The sequence below is a fragment of the Schistosoma mansoni genome, chromosome 1 (genome assembly GCF_000237925.1).
Source record: "Schistosoma mansoni strain Puerto Rico chromosome 1, complete genome".
Taxonomy (NCBI): Eukaryota; Metazoa; Platyhelminthes; class Trematoda; order Strigeidida; family Schistosomatidae; genus Schistosoma; species Schistosoma mansoni.
This window is the reverse complement of record NC_031495.1, coordinates 64,963,227-64,984,399: the sequence shown is the minus strand read 5'-3', so window position 1 is coordinate 64,984,399 and position 21,173 is coordinate 64,963,227. Positions and strand designations below refer to the sequence as shown.

The 21,173-nt window shown below is 40.5% G+C and overlaps 1 protein-coding gene across 1 annotated transcript in view; it reads right to left on the bottom strand.

Moving 5' to 3' along the window:
* The window catches only part of Smp_000850 (putative DNAj domain), a gene marked incomplete at its 5' end in the record, with an annotated part of 14,453 nt that extends 2,762 nt beyond the window's left edge, over positions 1-11,691 (bottom strand). The window contains 6 exons of the mRNA XM_018795213.1: positions 1,385-1,498; positions 6,975-7,127; positions 7,163-7,219; positions 7,251-7,332; positions 7,368-7,463; positions 11,258-11,691. Coding sequence (XP_018649548.1) covers positions 1,385-1,498; positions 6,975-7,127; positions 7,163-7,219; positions 7,251-7,332; positions 7,368-7,463; positions 11,258-11,691 — 936 coding nt within the window. The remainder of the gene's footprint in view (positions 1-1,384; positions 1,499-6,974; positions 7,128-7,162; positions 7,220-7,250; positions 7,333-7,367; positions 7,464-11,257) is intronic.
* Positions 11,692-21,173: the final 9,482 nt, after the last annotated feature.

The following is a 21,173-nucleotide window of genomic DNA, read 5'->3' as shown; positions in this document are numbered from 1 at the left end:
ATCACATATGCTCACTAGTGACTGGCTTCAAGAGGTATTCCCTGGAGTTCTAGTGAGAAGCAGTGACCAGTGGAGTTCAACCAGATCTGTTGTGAGATAGTAACTCACTGAAGACAATGGTGGACGGTTGCTTAATTTCGTGGATTGGTTGAAGTTAGACATTAACACCGTTGGATATCAGCTTAGTGGTTCTAAAGGTTAAGCGCACACGCGTGCGACTGGTAGGTCCTGGGTTCGAATCTCACGAGGCGAAGTCGTGGATGCTCACTGCTGAGGAGTCCTACAATAGGACGAAACGGCCGTCCAATGCTTCCAGGCTTTTCATGGTGGTCTAGCTTCAATTGACTCATGATTTCAACTATAAAATTACTAAAATCTCCACAAAACCCCCTTCTGAAAATAAGATACCGTTTTTTGGCATTTACTAGTTTAACTTCTATTATGCATCTCTTTCATTGAATAGGCATAACGTATTTACCAGACGCAAATTCATAAGCTAAGTTTTGAGTTACACTATAATTGTGAGGGATAGTGGTGTTATCCAGTTGCCCAGAGAGATATGGACGGAGTGGGGGTTGGACTTATAACTTATTGGATGGAAGTTGAATACCTTTAATACTATATCACTGCTTTATGTCGTTGCACCGTATGTATGAAACTGAACAGAAATAATATTGAGGTCTAATTGAACTGTTCTGAAACAGTTAATATATTATCAACCCATAAAAACCCATGATGGTCAATGTCCAATAGCACATACTTGAATTCAACTTCACTCGGGTACTTCTCAGCAATAGTAAAGCATATTGTAGAAATGTAGGATAGGATAGTAAACAGATTCGGGTGACCCGGGATAGGAAATTATTATGTGTGACTTCTTAGTCGACCCAATTTAAGCCGTCACACATTCATTAGACTTAATCCAATTTTTGGTTTAAATTAATGAGTGATTTATACATAAAAATCATAATTACCATCATTAACAGACTCTTTACATATTAAACTTGGTATTTTTTAATACCATCCTTGGTAGATAAACAGACTGACGTAGTAGGTTTCATGTTTGTAAAAATAATGGGCAACAGGGACCCACACTTGTATTTAAAGGATCATGCTCCAGTATGTTAGTGAAAATTCAACCATTCAAAACACTTTCAAGTAAAACAAACTACTCAGAGATAGACCATCTATTTATATAAATTTTTGCTTTGTTCTCAAATGACCGTTGCACTCAAATACATAAATTTTTTTCTACAAGGTAAATATAAATTTTAGAATATTAAAACCACATTGAAAGAGTAAGAATTAAATCTTACCACTAATAAAACCATTCAGAAGCATAAAGAAAGCATTTATACGGATTTATAATATAATTAGAACTTACTTCATTCATTTCATCAGGAACAGGGGGAGTTTTTGGATAAAGTGTGCCACAACAGTAACAACAACAGAGGAAACAACAACAGCATGTCAACAAGAAACACGTACAAGCAAGGCACTGTAAACAGAAAAAAGGGGAGAGTTATTCAGGAAACTGAAAAAATTTAGAATGAAGACGATAATAATAATAATAATACAAACTGTATTTTTAAGTTATTATCCACTAAAATCCATTGAAAAACTTTTATTTGAAAGGGACTCACAAATAAAGCAGAACACAGTACGAGTAATTATACTTTACAAAGCATCCTCAAAGTTAGACAGTATTAAGGACAATGATAAAAAAACTAGTTTTTTCATAATGGTCAGCAATTATGTGGATCGACGCCAAGAGATTCTTTTGATTCGGATTCTATTACAGCAATCATTATGAATAGGTAGAGAAAACTAACATGCATATTACATCTCAGCACTCGTAAATGACGATGTCAGTCAGTAGTTTATAATAAGTCCAGGATCTGGCACATGTGTGTCGACCTAAGTTGCCACAACTTATATCAGCAAAAAGTTGAAGTTAATGATATGAATGCCAGATCATCTGAAATAACAGCAGCAATTATAGTAATAAAACTAACACAGAGAGGGTGTTATTCAAAAAGGAATGGATTTGAGTGTTAGAAAGTATGTGACGAAACTCAGAAGGCAGAATGAAGTAACGAGTGAGTGCGACCGATATGAGGCTAATTTAACAACGATCGCTAACTATTGATCACAATCTGGTTAAATTAGAGGGTTAAGCTACGATAAGGATCACGGTAGCATGCTTAGTTTAGGATGAGCACTTTTTTATGCAATTTGATCTCGTTTGATAGACAACTCTTCCGATCGTAAAATAATCAAACCAAACGAGTACACGACTGACTGTCATTGTGTAATACGGCATAATAATCGGTTATTCCAAATTCATGTCGAGTCTCAAGTTGATGTGATTTCGAAATAGATAAATAACTAAAACTGTATTATATCCCTGCGGACAATAATGTGGAATTAATGGCGCACGTTTTGAATGCAAAACTTCACAAAAAATACTAAAAACTCAGTCAGTCAGTCAGCTACAACGTAGGACCAGGCACATATATGCATCGGTCCAAGTTGCCATACCTCGTTAGCACAACAAGATGAACACCGGATTCATAGAAATAGTTAATTTAGTGGTGGTGGTAGTATATAAATTATAGGTTGTATATAAGGATATAGTATAGCAAGGAAGAACGTTATGAAGCAATTTTAATCTCAAGGTTTAAGGGAAGATAAAGAGTGTATACACCTACGCCATTGTGATCGATTCTGAGCCATATCACACACAGTCTCCAACTATTGGTTACGATAGTCACGCGGACCCCAACCAGGTAGTCTGCATCTGCCAACATGGCTCAGACTAGAAGTTAGTGACTTCAAACACTGATTCCATGTTTTGGTTTGGCCGCCCCTAACTCTCTTCCAACCATACCCAATATTAGTCATTATAGAGCGTCGTGGTAATCGGTGTTCAGGCATACGTAACACGTGGCCCAACCATCTCAGTCGATGAAGATTTATCACCTCATCAACTGATTTACCATCATTCCCTAATACCCTGCGTCTAACCTCGCTATTACTTACCCGGTTATCCCAGCAGATGTTGGCAATATTCTTAAGACATCTGTGATCAAATACTAGTGACTTAAGAGTATCCTCTACCCTTAATGGCTATGTTTCACAGCCGTGAAGTATAACAGAGCGAACTGCTGTGCAGTATACTCGTCCCTTAATTGATAGACGGATATCTCGTCTTCGCCATAGATGACGTAAGTTGGCAAAAGCCAAACGAGCTTTTTGAATCCGTGCTGAGATTTCGTCAGACACCAATCCATTAGGACTGATCAGACTTCCAAGATAAGTGAAGTTGTCCACGCGTTCGACTACTTCACTCCCTATCCTTAGTTCGGGTGTTGACGCAGGCTAGTCCTGGAGTAACAATTTACATTTGGATGGGGAGAAACGCATCCCAAACATCCTGGCATTATTACTGAGTTCCAACAGAAGACTCTGCATTTTGCCAGCGTCTTCACCAAACAGGACTATGTCATCTGCGTATTCTAAGTCGCTTAGTGGTCCCCCTGGTAGGAGATCAATTCCTGAAAATTCAGTCGAAGAGAGTGTTATTTCCAGCAACAGGTCTATAATGAAGTTAAACAAAAATGGGGATAGTGGACAACCTTGACGGACACCACTTGAGGTTGTAAAATCAGATGACAGTTCGCCACAAGCTCCCACTCGACTGGTAGTGTTCGACTAAAGAGCCTTCACAAGGTTTATGTACTTCTCAGGTACACCTTTCAATGACAGACACTGCCACAGAACCTTTCGGTCTACAGAGTCAAATGCTGCTTTCAAGTCAAGAAAAACTATCATTGTCGGACGCCGATAAGCATGTCTGTGCTCTAAAACTTGACGAATGGTGAATATGTGGTCGATACAGCCACGACCAGGTCTGAAGCCAGCCTGATTTTCTCGTGTTTGCAGTTCACGAGTCTTAGTTAGGCGCCTGATAATTATTGAGGCAAGTATTTTAGATGCCATATTAGTCAAACTAATTCCTCTATGGTTATCACATGATGATTTTGACCCCTTCTTATATATTGGGACAATCAGAGATTGTGACCACTCAGATGGGATTACGTCCGTCTCCCAGATTTTAGCCAGAATATTAGTCAACCTAATCGCTAAAATTGGACCACCATATTTAAAGACCTCTGGAGCCAATCCATCTGGACCAGCTGCTCTTCCTCGTTTCAGATTACCTATAGCCTTTTGAACTTCAAGTAGGGTCGGGGGGCCTACTTCAATGTTCCATTCAGGTTTTCTGGGAATAGTGGGTAGTTGTGCAGTAGCTGAAGGCCAGCTAAACTGCTCCTTAAAGTGTTCCGCCCATCGTTCTAAACGTTTGGGTTGAGAGCAGATAAGGGTTCCGTCTTTTTCCGAGATTGTCTCACTTACACTTGACTTCTTAATTCCAGTTTCTTTTATTAGTCTGAATAGTTGTCTGGTGTTGCCTACAGCCGCTGCCTTTTCCATCTCTTTTGCTTTCGTTGCCCACCACTGCTCACGATCGTTCCTTAGACTTTTAGTTAACCTAGATCTAATTTGTTTACGCTCTTCGTCATGTTCAGAGCCTGATGGGATGAGTTTACGCGAATCCATCAGTGAAATAGACTTAGAGGAAATCCACTGGTTTTTTGGAACCCTATGGTTTAAATAACTAATAGATGTGACTGCTGTTTCCACAGCTGTTCGTATATCTTTCCAAGCAGCATCTGGGTCAGTCTCGTTTACAGAACTGCCTAGATGTGAACTCAGTTGTTTCTGGAATTCGCATTTGGCTTTCTCGTCCTCCAGTTCAATCCTAATGGGTCTTCTTAGTGTAATTTTCCTGCGTCCATTGAGGCGCAGACAAATGCGCGCTCGTATTAAAGCGTGATCAGAGTCTAAACAAGTATTCCAATACGAGCGACAATCTTCTATTGAGCCTCTCCAACGATGACTGATGACAATATGGTCTATTTGAGTCCATCGTTGGTTTGGTGCAGGTGGCCGCCATGTTAGACGATGTCTCTCCTTATGCTTAAAATTAGTGCTTGCTAAAAATAAACGATTGTCTGAGCATAGTTGCAACAGACGATCACCATTATCGGTTCGTTGAGCCGGAATACTAAAACACCCACCTAAATGTCTTTCTGTTTGATTTAAGCTGCCTACCTGGGCATTAAAGTCACCCGCTACTACTACTATGTCTGAGCGCTTAGCTTTCTGAAGAAGCTCAGAGAGCTTTCTGTAAAAGTCATCTTTCACTTCATCATGGCTGCAGTCAGTGGGAGCGTAGGCAGAAACGACGAAAAGGCAACGACGTGTGTCCCTATCCTTCCGAGTTCCTACGGAGCCATTTAGACGGACAGTACACAGGCGACTGTCAACGGGGATCCATTCTAGTAGTGCCTGTTCTGCCCTTGTACTTAATGCTATGCCTACACCTGCAAGTCCGCGAGAAACTAGCCAACGGGTCGCCAGATACACGGAGGGTGTATTTCGTTGGCTGTCCATTTTGGCGAGGTGAGGTCAAGTGAATGACCACACTGGGATCCTGTATGCGTGTTTCGGAGACACAGCATACATCAATGGCACGAGATTCTAGGGTTTTAGCTAAGGAGGCCTGTTGACCGATTTGGCATAGGATACGTACGTTGAAGGCTCCAATGTGTAGTTTGGAGCGAGGTTTTAGTAGACCTGGGACAGCGTTTCGCGCACTAGAATCGTTGGCCATGGTGACACTTGAGGAGGAAACCGGAAGAGGAAGTCTAGTGTTGAAAGTCAAGGTAGAAGGAATAGTAGGAATTGAAGATTGGTTATGAATACAGTGGTCTTGAGTCCTGTTAGAGGTATGAGGGCAGTTATCACTTCCCGGTTGCCCACACCGTGGAAGGGTTCTTCTAGAGGTACCTGAAAAGGAAATTGGGTTAGAAGTGGTCTTAATGACCTGAGAGCGTGACCGCAGTGCCCAAGGGACAACTGCTTGAGGTCGGTCACACGCGACCTTTTTGTGGGTAGTTTTTGTGTTAGCTCCGTTCTTCAAAAAAAAACCTTACCGCCGGAGACGGATATCCGTAGGATACGGCAAGGTGTGCATTTTTAGGGTCGACCTTTTCTAACCCCACCCCTCCTTGTGGGAAGGCAGCATCGCTGTCATGCTGGTTGTCTGAAGGAAACACCTTACTGCTGTCACACCTCTGTACAGTCAGCAGTACGACTTCACCTTCGGACCTTGGGTTTGCTGCTTTTAGTCTCACCGCTCTTCAACCGACCTGCCTGGCATGGTAGGACCTTGAGGAACGATTGTTCCAGCCAGTATAGCTCGGTTGATTCATCACGATAGGCAAGCCCGACCACCACGTCAAGGTAGCAGCAACGGTATCAGATATCATACACGACAAATGTGACTTTCAAGTTGATGGTGAATCTTACTTACTGCCCATTTATTTGTTTATATGAACACGAAAATATTGGTACAAATGGGCTAAAGGCAATCTATTCTGGGACTTCACTGACCGGAATCTGGCATTTGAAATCTACAAGCATGCTTGTATGAAAAAACTTAAGTGACTCTAACTAATGGAACAATGCCTAGTGTAACATTTTCGACTCTGTACTTCCAATATACAGCATTATATATATATATAGAACTTTTAAAGCTCAATGACTAATTAGTTTCAAAAGGAACTGACGATGCGAAAAGGGAAATAAGCGGCCTTTTGTCACACCTAAAACTAATAACTGCTGGTCTGTGTACTAGACAGAAACAAGCGATGGGAAATTTACACGAGTGATTGGAAAAAGGTAGTGGGCTAGGAACTACGTACTATCAAACATCTGCAGATTACTCAAACGAACACAATAGTTCTGAGTTAACGACATTTTAATTGAATAAAAGACCACGAAAAATGAACTATGAGATTGTTTTCAAACCCCTTTTCTTAGGGTATTTAATTAACACTACATACCTGTACACAAGGGTTGCGTAGAGCAAGATACGGCTTCCAGTCTTCCTCATCAATATGCTCCGCGACATAAATTCCCAGAGCTCCATACCGGTCATACAATTTCCTTTTCTGCTCGTTCGCTAGTATAGAATGTGCTCTATTGACTTCTTTGAACTACAATTTTGTTTTTCAAGAAAAATGCATTATACTTTTTCAGAAGCCCCAGGATCTTTCAGGTTTTTGTCCGGGTGATATTTTAGTGCGAGCTGAGAGAATATTAAAATAAGATGAACGTACTCTACGATAGGATTTTCTAATTTCCTCAGCTGTTGCGTTCTTATCTACTTCTAGAATAGCATATAGGTTTATATTTTCCTTCCTATAATTTCATCATTAATAATGATTCTAACATACGAAGATTTCTGGGTGTTTTTACTTTTAGAACCACTGCCCTTTGAAGGATCAGGAGGCATTGCCCGGTTGATGTTATTCGCATGCTCAAGGCCACACCTTGAGATCAATTTCGCGCGCGTTTCAAAGAGAGCAGTGATTTCGTACTTGTTTTGATTATCGTTGCTTTAGTGTACTTGTTGCATCAAAAAGAATTCTTGGTCTACTTTAGCTCGAGGTATTTCGGTTAGGGTCTGAAATTTCGCTAAACTTTAGCTTTTGGTACTTTCTTCCTCACTGATTCTGACACTTGTGTTCATATCGTGATCGTATTGCGTTTTAATCCCTAGTATGACTACAGTGGTTGTCAGTACTTATAAATGTAGACAGCCGAACTATTTATTTCCCGTGGAGGAAGGAGTGCAATGTGATGATTGCAAAAAGTGGTTCCATAAGACGTGTGCCCGTTTACTTCCCACCGCATACAAAAGATGCTGGAAGCCTAACTCGCATTGGCTTTGCATGTTCTACTGTACAAATACTACCTTACTAATCGAAGCTGCTATGAACCTATTAGCTTTAGCGTGTAAGAAGAAAGATGGTGGTTGCTCTGGTAACACAAGTACTGACAGTGAAGAATGTGTCAGAGTTATACATGCTCTTACAGGACGCATTACACACCCGACTATGGTTGACGGAAAAGTGAAATCCCCACCAAAACTAGCGAGGAGTGAAGCATCACTTGATATTGACATGGGTAGCCATGAATCTCTAGTGGAAATTGAAGACCCGGATAAAACCGTCAATGTCCCAAATAGCCCCGATGTGGCTCTCCCGAGTGATGAAAAATGGAGGGCAGTGAGGAGAAAAAGAAGTGAAAAAAACTATGGGTATTACGCACTTGGTCTGCAAGTCATTGGTGATCTCTCACTCTGAGTCACACAATACACTATCAAACTCTGTTAGCAAGTCAGAACTCCACCTTGGCGTGATTGAGAAGAATTTAATGTCATCGAGTATTGTTGTAATTTGCTGGAGTCAAACGATCCCGATCCCCAAATTAGACACGCCCATGATTTGGAGAAGCTCAGAGAATATATTCGTAGCATCTTACCAGATAACTCTAAAGGAGTTCAGGTCAAAAAATTGATTAGAATAGGTAAGAGCACCGACGATAGAGTTCAACCCCGACGAAATAGACTCCTTAAAATAATCTTAGGGTCGGAGAAGTAACGTGATCTTCTGTTGAGTAGTACTCGTAGTGACGATACTTCTGACATTCCAGTAAGAATTCATATGTCTCTTGAAGATAGAATAAAAGAAGACGGCACTAGCTGAACTAGAAACCCGTCTACAAAACGGTGAGGAAAATCTCCGATCAGTGGGTTTTCGAATAGTCAGGTCTTGGAAGCGAATGCTACCAAGGCCTGTGTGAATAGGTCTTTTTACCTAGGAGTTTTTATGCCAGCCCTCGTAGTCTAAGACATGAATTCTGTGAACTAGGAGCGTCAGTGAATAAATTAAAGCAACTCACTGTAGCTGTGACGCAAACTTGGTTAGTCCATGACTTCGACATAACTCCAGAATTATCTGGAAACCACTGCCTAGGAAGTGATAGACGGAGATGGAGGAAAGGAGGTTGAGTCCTTTTATACATAGCCATGATAGTGGAACTTGCGAAGTCATTAGCTGTGAGTTCACTATCGGATGTTGTACATTTGTACACGGTGTCATCTATCGCAGCCCAATCTACTTAGCTGACGACTTTATTTTACAGCATATTCAGCTATGGAGTGCGAATAACAGACGCTCGATATTGGGAGACTTTAATGCACCTAACATTAGTTGGACTGAGATGACCACAGGAGGATCTATAAACTCCTTCGATAGTAGGATCCTGGTAACGGTAATGGAGCATTCATTAGTACATTATGTATCCAAACCCACACGTCTTGATGTAAACCAAGGTTCTTCTCTGTTGAATGAATTACCATTTGTAGCTAAGTCATCCGTTCTAATCTTCACCGATGACATAAAGGCTTGGAGACCCATATACGGCATGTCAGATAGAATAGCGTTAGAGGATGCTCTCAACTCATTGGTGGGATAGATGGACAGGTGGTCACTAGAAGTGAGTCCTAACAAGAGTGTGGTGACGCGATTAAATAACTATGATGAACTGTATTACTACACGATATGTGGATTCGTGTTACCCAAAGTAAGAAACCATGAAGATTTAGGAGTCATACTAAGTAATGATATCAAAACTGCCACTCACTTAAGGCTGCTGCCGCAAAAGGCTATAGGGTATTATGGTCTATTCGTAGATCTTTCCAGTATTTGGATGAAGGAATGTTTGGATTATTATACTGAACTTTCGTGCGACCACATTTGGAATATGGGATTCAAGCAGCTAGTCATTGTTTCAAATATGAGGTGGATATGCTGGAAGGAGTCCAACGACGAGGGACTAAAATGGTAAACGGTCTATCTTTCCTATCCTATGAAGACAGACTGGGACACCTCAACTTATTTCCGTTATTCTTACCGTAGAATACGGGGTGATCTAACACTGGCTTATCGTATTCTGAACAATGACCTTGGTATTGATATGCTTTATCTTTTACTTCCGTCTAGGGCTGACCATTTGAAAAGACATTCGAAGAAAGTTCAGAAAATGAAGTCAAATTAGTGAATAACTGGAATTCTCTAACAGAACACGTAATACCAGCACCTCTTGTTGATATACTCAAAACGGTGTTGATCCTCCACAGTGTTACAAACTGCAAGGAATAATATAGGTTCATAGACTTTCTATCGTTAATACGGAAGACTGAGATGCCGCTCAAATAGTCAGTTTCAGTAATTAGGATAGTAGATCATTGAACCTGTGTTAATCCTGACAGATGACCTTCAAAAGAAGGTTCAGATTCTCTTTGAAAATATTCACTGATGGGGCTGACACCACTTGTTCGGGTTAGGCGTTTCAGTCGTTGACCACTCAGTGAGAAAAATGAGACCCCACTTTAGGCTTATTAGGTCGCGGTCTGTGAACGTTCTTACTATGACCTTGGAGATTATTAACGCTGGAGGGAGCAAAAAGATAAGACATATTAACACCCAAATCATAATTAAAGATACGAAATGTCAGTATAAGTTCACTTCGCATCCTCAGATACGACAAGGCGAAAAGGCTTAGGCGTTTTAAAGTCCATCATAGGGGAATTTAGAAAGACCCTTCACTAATTTTGTTTCCACACGCTGAACACGTTCAAGTGAGTCAGTATCCTTTATCTGACATGCGCTAGCTGCCTAGACACAGTACTCTAAGTGTGGTCTTACATAGGTGTGATATACAATTCGAAACATCTTCTCGTCCAAGAATATAAATGCTCGGCGAATTGACCATAGCGCACGATAACCTTTGGAAGCAGCTGCGTTGAGATGCGTAATTGTTTTCAAGTCGTGATTTATTATTGCTCCCATGTCTTTTGTTGGGATGACCCTGTAGTTTTCTCGCAAGCGACATGACAAGCTCGTGAGTCATCAAGGAGCATTTCAACCAATCAGCGATTAATTAGAAGTTATGTGAAGTTATGGTACTAAAATAACGTGAATGAAGTCACATGTGGAGATCCTGATTGGCCGATTAATACACTGCTACTATGTTTAGCAGTATTCTAGAACTTTCAGTAAAACTCAAGGACTCTTAAATTACTATAAAAATTCCTATATTTTCTGTACATGAATGAACCTTGCAGTAAAGTGTTTCTCTGATGCTCGTGTCTTCTCTCTGGTCTTCAAGTCGCTGAGTAGTGCTAGACCTGGGGTTATCCGAATAGCTTAGGAACTGAATATAGCGTTCAACCTGCAGGACATAACAGTGGCGACGGGGATGGGATATTTGCGGGAACGAAAACTGCTTCGGACTACAATCTGGTCGACCTGTGGATGCTTGAACATTTCGGGAGTCATTTTGTGGTCGAAGTGGTTCATCTGCATTACTACTAATCTGTTGAGGACTTACAATTGAAGCTGTGTTGGTATTAAACTTTGAACCAGGACATTCACCACCGAAATTCGGTTTCCAACTGAATTGTTCACTAGGCAACAATTCCGGGGCGAAAAACAATAATGTCTCTAGCTTCCCATTAAACGCGCGAGGAGGTGGTTTACTTTTGGCGAATGATGCAAACAAAGCTTCTGCATCCAAAGCATCCGGATCTTTAGTAAGATTTTGGACAGCATCAATATGCGAATTGTAATCCGCGTTTAATTTTTTTTCCGAACAATTTTGATTGTCGTGGAAGAGTTCCGATGGTAAAGATACTGCTTCCTGCAGGCCCATGGCAATGGATGCATTTGAATTAACTATTTCGATTGAATCCCCTTCCCACTCTCCACGTGTAAGAGATGTACCATCAATGGTATAATGGTAACTATTACCGTGTCTAATGTGCATGAGCACACTCTTCCTGGAATTAACTTCTATCATTATTATTGATCGCTTTATCGATTATTATATTTTTGTACAATATATAATTCTCAGCACGAGGGATTTCAACAAGTTCTAATCCCCAACCTCGAGCCCATCTGACCAATTCACTAAATTCAGCTTGGAGATGACAACGATCAGCCTCACTTCTTATTGTTCTCCAGATTTTCACATCATCCGCAAACAATAATGTCGGTGACTTAAGTAATAGCCGTAATTCATTAACGTAGGGAAGGAAAAGTAGGTGGCCTAAGATGTAGCCTCGGGGTGCACCACTTTCAAGCGGCTTTCATTCGTATAGCGTTTCATTGACCCTCACTCTGTCTGCAGTCACATAAGAAGTTTCCTATCCATTCCTGTACAGCACCATTTATTCCGAAGCTCGAGAGCTTCTGCATGAGTCGTAAGTGTGAAACCTTTTTAAACGCTTTGCTAAAGTCTATGAATATCACACCGACAAACAGACTGTTAACTAGAACTGCTGCCCAATCTGTTCTCTTAATAAGTAGGTTAGTCAAGCATGAACGTTTGTCACGAAACTCATGATGCCCGGGAGTTAACAGATTTCACAAGTCTATATTAATTAGTAACTTTACCCAAATTGTCTTTTGAAATAGCTTAACGACTATGCTGGTTAGGCTGACAGGCCTGTAGTTCGATACGATCTGTCTCTGACCATCTTTAAATATAGGACTGAATATAGCGTCTTTCCAGTCTCTAGGGGGTAGGGTGAGTGAAAGGGACATGTTGCGGAGCGTCGCGAGCTGTCCTGAAATACCGTTCGCAGGCGATGGCAGCAAGCGTGGATGTAACCCATCGTCGTCCGGTATCTTACAAGGCTTGAGGTTAGTTATCAATAGAAGAACAGTTTCCGCAGCCACACATACAGATCCTATGGCTGGTATCTCGGTGTGATTGGGACAAGTATTTGTAGCACTACGCGTAGAGCAGACTTCAATAAAATAGTTTGAAAATGTCTCAGCTTTTACCCGGTCTGATTCAGCTAGTAAACAGTAACGCGGGAATACCATCACTAAGTTTCGTTCGCCATTTTGCGTACGAAAACAATCGTTTTGGACAAGTACGGCTATCATACGCCATGTGTCGTTCGTAAATGATACGAGATCTATATATGGTCTTCTTACATATATTCCAGACTTTTTGATATTCATACTTAAATGATGCACGTCCTGTCGACAAGAATAAGTCCAAGAAGTGTTTCCTACGCTTCAACAAATTCTGCGTTTCCTCATCGATCCATGGAGGGCAAGTGATAGCCTACGTGCTGACTACGGGATAAACGGTGATGTTAAAGACTCGAATGTACCCTTCAACTTATTCCATTCGCCTTCAATCTATGCATCAGTATCGACCAACTAGTCAGTCGAGATAGCAAACCGTTAGAAACCTCGATTGCATTAGCTTCATTCCAACACATTAGAAATCCCACAAGATATGATTTAGGAAACTCCTCTTCTCTTTTGGATTTAGTCTTCACACACGGTGATGACGTTAGTCAAATGACTTTCCTCCCATATTTAGGGATAAGTGACAATGCAGTCATATTATTCAAATTCATGAATGACATTGTATGTCAAACACTTGCGCCGGCCCTAATATATTGAAGGCAGATATGGGGGCAATCAACTCCGCAGCATCCGCTGCAAATTGATAAATTAACTCAAGGGCATTAGTACGAGAGGTATGAACTCATTTCAGGCAGTTATATAATAGGGTAACTCAACCACAGATACCTCGGACGGTCGCAAAGAAGAAGAAACACGGCTATCCCCGGGTAGGCCGTGATATTCGACGTTTACCAAGACAAAAGAAGAAATGTTGAGATGTTGCTATCAGCCTTGGCACATCAGGTACAATGGAACGCTGCAGATCTGTAGGAAACAAGTGTATAATTAAAATTTGGGAAAGTCAGAAAAAATATGAAATGCATTTGGCACAATCTGCACTCAAGCAGCCTAAGAGAATATCCTCCTACATAAACTACAGAACGAGGATTCATTATTGGATTTCCAACCTAATTAAAGAAGAGAGTGAATCTGAAATGATTGAGGAACATCAGAAAAAGGTAGATGCGCTGGATACCTATTTTGGGTCAGTTTTTACTAAGGAATCTCTTCTAGGCAAAGAACCAGACCCAAATATCGAGTCAACAAACCACCTACTCACCGTGGACTTCGATCAATACGATGTACTTAAGGCCCCTAGCACCTCATATATAGAACCTACAACAGGGCCAGATGAACCACACCCCAAAATTTTTAGACGTAACGCATGTCATATCGCATCCCCACTGACTGTGATATTCAATATTACACTTGACCAAGGTGTGTTACCCACGAACTGGAAGGATGCAGTCATCACTCACACACATAAAACAGGAACAAGACAACTTCCATCAAACTACAGACCTGTCAGCCTCACTAATGTCCTGGTTAAAATACTGGGAAATATAGTCAAAAAGACCATAATGACATTTGTGGAAACCGACAACTTGTTAAACAGCGAACAACGTAGTTTCAGAAAAGGTTTATCTTGCACAACAGACCTCCTTGTAGCAGTTGAGCGTTGGTCAAAGGCTCTAGACAACGGAAACTCAGTGGATGTGGCCTACACAGACTACAGCAAAGCATTCGACAAGGTGCCAATAAATGGACTACACTTGAAGCTAGAAAGTCTTGGTATTGCCGGACCTCTTTTAAAATGGCTTAAGGACTTCCTGGTAGGTAGTAGACAGGAGGTAGGAATAAATTCCAACTGTTCCACCTGGAGACCAGTACTGAGTGGAGTACCCCAAGGTTCTGTCCTGGGTCCCTTACTTTTTATACTGTATGTAAATGATCTCCTAAGTATAGTAGAGTCCTCAATGTTATTATACACTGACGGTGCAAAAATCTGGCGAGAAATAACGGAAGACACAGATGCATGCGCACTTCAGACAGACTTAAATATCGTGATTGACTGGTCTAAAGAGTGGCTGATGCCCATCAACGCGGCAAAGTGTGTCTACATGCACTTTCGGGATACAGAGGTTAATAGGTACAATATAGAAGAAGTGCCTATACCCGTGGTCTATTCTCACAAGGATCTTGGGGTGACAGTGAGTCATGATCCTAAGACCACAGCCTATTGCTGGGAAGTTGCAGCTAAGGGGTTTAAAACCCTATGAGCTTTAAGATGGACATTCACTAAGTTGGATACTACCATGTTCACTACAGTATTCACAACCTTAGTGAGAACTAAGCTTGAGAACTGCGTTTAGGGTGCAAACCCCTGTCTAAAAAGGGACTCTGATATCCTGAAAAGGGTACAGAGGGTACCTACCCGTGTAATTCCAGAGCTACAGGGTTTGCCATACAAAGAGTGGCTTGAAAATCTGAACCTCTATACTCTGCCCTATCGCAGATTAAGAGGTGATCTGATTTTGATATGTAGAATACTAAGAAATAGTTTTGCACCCAATATATTCTCTCTTTTTTCCCCGCTAGAGTGGGACATCTCAGAGGACATAGCAGGCGAATAGAAAAGCCAAGAACGAATAAAATACCCGTGACATATAGGTCTTCACACCGAGTCATCAATTCTTGGAACCTGTTACCCGAAGCAGTGGTGTCTGCACCTTCAATTGACCCATTCAAGGAAAGACTGGACACTTACAGAAGCATACTAGAAAAAGAATAACATAGGCCACAGGCCTATAAACTTCAAAAGCTTTATTGCACAAATACTTGACACGACCAACATTATAACACCGTTATGCCGAGCTAGAGTCTGGTGTGCAACGTGAACGCAATGCCACTTTCGAAAAACATTTCAAGAGCAGTACTCAGCGCAATACTGAAACATAAACCTAATCATTAACGCTTCGGGACATCTGCATGAATCTACCGTCTTTTATTTTTTACTGATTTTATTTATTCAACAACTCTACTTCGGGAAACATACTGTAGGCATGCCGATGTTGTGACATATAGAACATGTCTGCAAAAATGGCGTGTACCTAACCTGGCAGAAATATATGTGTTATATTATACCTGAGAACCAATAAAAATACAACAAGATGAGATCAGATGTCTATGTGCAGGGACTCCGGCAACCTTTCCAAGAGGATGGTCAAAGGTAACAGTCACACAATGAACCATGCTGTGACGTAGAGTTTAGCCAAACACGACCTTATTGCCAATATTCCGACAACGTGCAACGGCAAGATTAAGTTATCAAAGAAAAGTCTTTAGCCATGGACATATAGTAAAAGCTCAAGCACGGAAGACTCAAAAACATAAAGTGCGGTTAAAAGGGATTGATAGGAGGTTAAAATACAACACAAGGAGAAGAAACAAATAAGTGACAAAACTGTCTAATGAAATGTTGCGCAGAAATTTTCAGAGTTTTCTTCCCGTTACGGTCACCATCACAGCTTTAACGTTGACTTCAAGTTTCACAGGGTGACAACGCCATGGTCAAAGCAGCTTTAAAGGAAAGATGGATACGAGGTTTTCAATGTCACGTCCAGTTATCTTTGGGTGCTCAAGACTCAGACATTTCTTTAACTCAGCAGGTGTTGCGAGTGGACAAGTTTATCATTCCTTGAAGCAAAACTGAGCTGGGTCTAAAAACGTCCTCAGTTACACCTGAAACTGCCAACAAAACTAAAATCGCAGTGTTTCGAGAGATCAGGTTGACGCTATATTTGGGGTTCAAGAGGCAATTCCCTTAGGTTTCCACTGTGGCTGATTTAGATGTGGAAATACTGGGAGTGGACTTTTTAGAGAGATAAGAATTTCTAGTTGACACATATGTTTTTGGTATTCAAACTTTGGACTTTCTAGGACCTAAAATTAGCCTAGGAGGGATTACGTAAATCAAAGAAGAGATTAACACTGTCAAGAACTACCCCCATGCCAAGGTTGCTGACAAAACTTGGAAGTTTTCTGGTTTCAGTAAGCCCCTTTCTTCGATTCTTACCTGGTTGTGCACAGTTTATTCAACCATTGATGGATTCTCTCAAGGAAAAACCGAAAGATTTTGGATTGAGTTCCGAGGCTATTGACGGTGTTAATCACCTTAGGAATAAACTAGCTCAAGCAACAACATTGGCTTACCAGAACTCAGATTTCTCACCCGCTTTGACGGTAGACGCTTTAATAATAATAATGATTTATTCTGAAATAACAGTTTGTTACATAAGGCATGCCGGTTTACAGGCAAGATCAAACTGTTACAGACGTTGCAATTTTCACTGTAGAAAATTACTCAGCTGGGTTGATATTTTATAAGGTATGAATGTAAATGAATTTCGTAAGAAACATGTTGTCAATATCACACGTGACGCACTTTATGGAGGTAGCGTTGCAAAATACAGCCGATAGTTGAGAATAGATACATGCGAAATTGGGGCTTTTAGGAGCTTCGACCTTATATCCCTCCGGACAAAACAATCGGCAGTTTTATAAACTAATCGGTTGAGAACGCCCGGAAACCGGTCATGTTTTTCTCAAATAAACTCGCTTCAGCAGAGACGAGATATTTTACCTTCGAATGAGTACTCCGCGCAGTCTACGTAACATTTAAGTGTTGCCGATACTTGTTGGAAGTAAGAGAAATCATAGTTAACGCGGCCTATCAACCACTAACAAAAGCATTGAAAGCTAAATCCGATAAATCTTTTCTTCAGGAGATCCGACACCTTGGCTTTATGTCGTATTTCGCAAGTGATATACATGTCAAAGGTCAGGCCAATCAGGCGGCGGATACATTATCGCTGCTAGAAATAAATATGATGCAACAAGTCTGTAAGACGAAATGGAACCTTTGAAATTCAGTTTTGTTGTTGACTTTTTTCCATCTAAATATTCAAAGTGTGCTTATGTTCATACTGATTATTATCACGACAGAGCCCCTGACACATTAAATACTTTTTCGTTATCTATTCTTCCTATATGAAGTTTATTTTTATCCATCTACGGTTCGTAAGTGAAATCACAATATATGTATTAAAATTAAATTAATTGACTTTTAAGATTCACTTTATCATCACCATATGTATATGACCCAAACAAATCGGTTCTTTGTTAGTTAAGTTCAAGAGCCCATTAAAGCTAGACCAACATGGGAAACCTGAAAGCACTGGATGGCCGTTTCGTTCTAGTATGGAATCCAACTACAATGCGCATCCACAACCCGGCACTCGCGGTTCCAACCCAGGATCCTCTGTCTCCAGCGCGCAGATGCTTAACACTTAGACCATTGAGTCGACATCCAACACTGTTAATGTCTAGCCTCAACCAATTCACAATGTCGCCCTACTGCCAACTATTGTCTTCAGTGAGTAACTGCCTTACAACTGAAACGAGTGAGCTTCACTGGTCACGGCTTGGTGGTTGATGATTATTCTTTGCAGTTAAATGATAATTTCATCACATCATTCTACTCTTTTACTGCATAAACTCTCATTCTGTCATCAAATCTTGATATATTAATGATTCGTTTTTCATTCATTCTGAAAGACATAAATTGTAGTCTATCATTAATATTTAACAAACATAAATATTAAAATATACGCACCTTTCACTTTTTGTTCTTCCTTTTCTCTTCAAAGTCAACTCACTGTTCTCCTATGTACTACGGGACGTGCTTACATATAGCGACTATTGTGTAGACAACATTGCAGCTTGTGTACAATTGCATTTCTGAAGAAACTCAAGGTATATAATAGTAATAATGGACCCTGAACTTTAAGGCATAATGAGGCAACTAGTAAGAGTTGCTCGTCGGAAGATAACCCTAGACTTATGAATAGAAGTGAGTAGACTAGTGACTGAATAGGTCTTCAGATCGTCGAACGGAACAGTTGGAGCTCAAGGTTATAATTTCAAACACAGGAAGCTCTCATAATTCAAATTAAGATGATAGAAGATATAGTGTTTACGTAAAATAAGGAAATAAATAAATACTCCGTATTGTTTTGACATTAATCTGATACTTTTGACCCACTTTCGCCCAGTGAACTTAAGTTGTTACGAGAGGACCAGTAATTGCAAAACTTACAGCAAATAACTCTATTCTCAAACTAAGATAGATACTATCACCTATTGAAGGTGGTTCGATTAACTGCGACAAGACCAGGTGACGCCTTCACCCGCCGTCCCCGAAAATTTGCTCAAGTCTATATTTAATTACTTTCATACTGTGTATCATCCTGTCGCGGAAGCTACTAGCAAACGAATTAATGCCTGATATATATGATCAAATTTACAAAAAGATATTCACAAGTGAATTAGAGAGTTCTCGGAGTGTTTACAGTCAAAAATTACCCGTCATGCAAATTCATCTATCTGTTTTCTCACAGTCAGAGACACGTTTTGCCCATGTTCATATAAGTTTGGTAGGTCTTCTACCGCGTTCCAGTGGTTTTGATTATCTATCTACACGCACAGATTGGCTCACGAGGTTTCCAATAGCAATGCTGATAACCAACATCTCAGCTGAAACAGTAACCGAAGCTTCCGTACGAAACTGGGTTACCATTTTTGGCACATTTATTACAATGACGACCGGTAAAGGGGTCCAATTTGAATATGAGCTATTCAACAACTTATCTAAACTTCTAGGTCCCAACAGAATACGTCGCATTGCATGTCATCCTCGGGCCAATTGAATGGTGGAACGTTTCCGTCGACAGTTTAAGGCTGTCCTAATATCACACCCAAACCCCAATCTGTAGACAGAGTTCCTGCCATTAGTTATGTTCGGAACAACAACTGACAAATTTAATTCACAGTTTTCAGCAGCGGAACTAATCTTTGCAACGGCTCTAAAACTATCAGGTGAGTTTATCAATCCTCGTACTAAAAGAAAGGAGCTTGAATTAAAAAGTTACGTGGATCAACTACAAAACCAAATGTCCAAATTTAAAGCGATTAGTCCTCATGAACAGTCGCGAGCGGCATATGTACCCAAGGACTTAAGCACACGTACTCACGCCTGGGTAAGGCGTGACAAAGTAAAAGCACTACTTCGCCGTCCACTTGAAATTGTATCTGCGGAACAAGGGGTAGATACAGGCACGAGAACCTAAATAGTTCGTTGTACAGAAACAGGGATAGGTTGACATGGTATTGATAGTCTAAATCCGGTCTATCTAGATAACGAACCACCATACATGTTATTAGACCGCTTACCTAACAAAGTAGTAACGGATAACAACGACGGTTTTCTATAGGGACCAAAACGGTTAAATAGGTACCAACGTTTGTTCAGCCAGGAATACCTACAGTTTCAGCTAGATCCTGAAATCGTAAAGTGTGTTGTTTTTAGATGAAACACTTTAGATTAAACAATAATTCAACACTTATTAACTGTTCTCATTGTCATAGTTACAAACGTATAAATGTCATGCACCAAGGTAACGAGTGTTTTCGCACCACGATTCTCAACATAATCAGTTAACTGAAAATCATTAACAATGTTCAAACAGATTTTCAAATCGATCGCATCTTCGAAAATCTGTTTTCGTTGATTTGGTACCTATGTATCGAGTCGTAGACAGCCCATTTAGATAGTCTCATACAACCAACTAGGGATTATCATGCAGTTTTATAATTCGTGCTTGAAGTCCGTGACACGGTCAGACGTACCCTTGACTCAAATCTGTGACGAGCAAACACCTAAGCTATGGAGAAGCGTGGAGCAGCAATCATCTAGTCAGTTAATCCCATGTTTTATACTTAAAGGTACATTTAATTCAGCTGGTTTCCTTTTGAATCTTGACAATATCTATCATAGCTTAACAGGAGCTCTGGTGGATATAATTGTCAAACCCTTATCAGTACTGTTAGATATAACGCTGAAGCAGTCAAAACTGCCAGCTAGCTGGAAGAGCACAATAATTGTTTCGGTCAAAAGGTTGACGGTCAACACCTGGTCGGTAATCATTATTATATTAGCTTAACTAGGATTGTGATCAAACACATGAAGGCTATTTGACGGCTACTTTACATCTTACAGAAACGAATGATCTTTAGGCGAGCTAATAACATGGATAAGGAGTGGGTCTTTGGTTTATAAATAATCTCCACATTGCAAGGGAAGGGTAGATTGGAGCAAGATATAGAAATATTATAGTGAATGTAATCTTCGTAGGCCTGACATAAGTCTTCAATATGGTCTCTGACTGTGGTCTTGTATTAAAAGGCGGAGATTTTTCTACTTTGTGTCAACAGTCTGCTAATGCTGATAACCCTAACATGTGGAGAGCTACACAAAGTGTGAGTGACAAGTTAAGAGTACAGAAAAATCTTAATGATTCGACTAAGTGA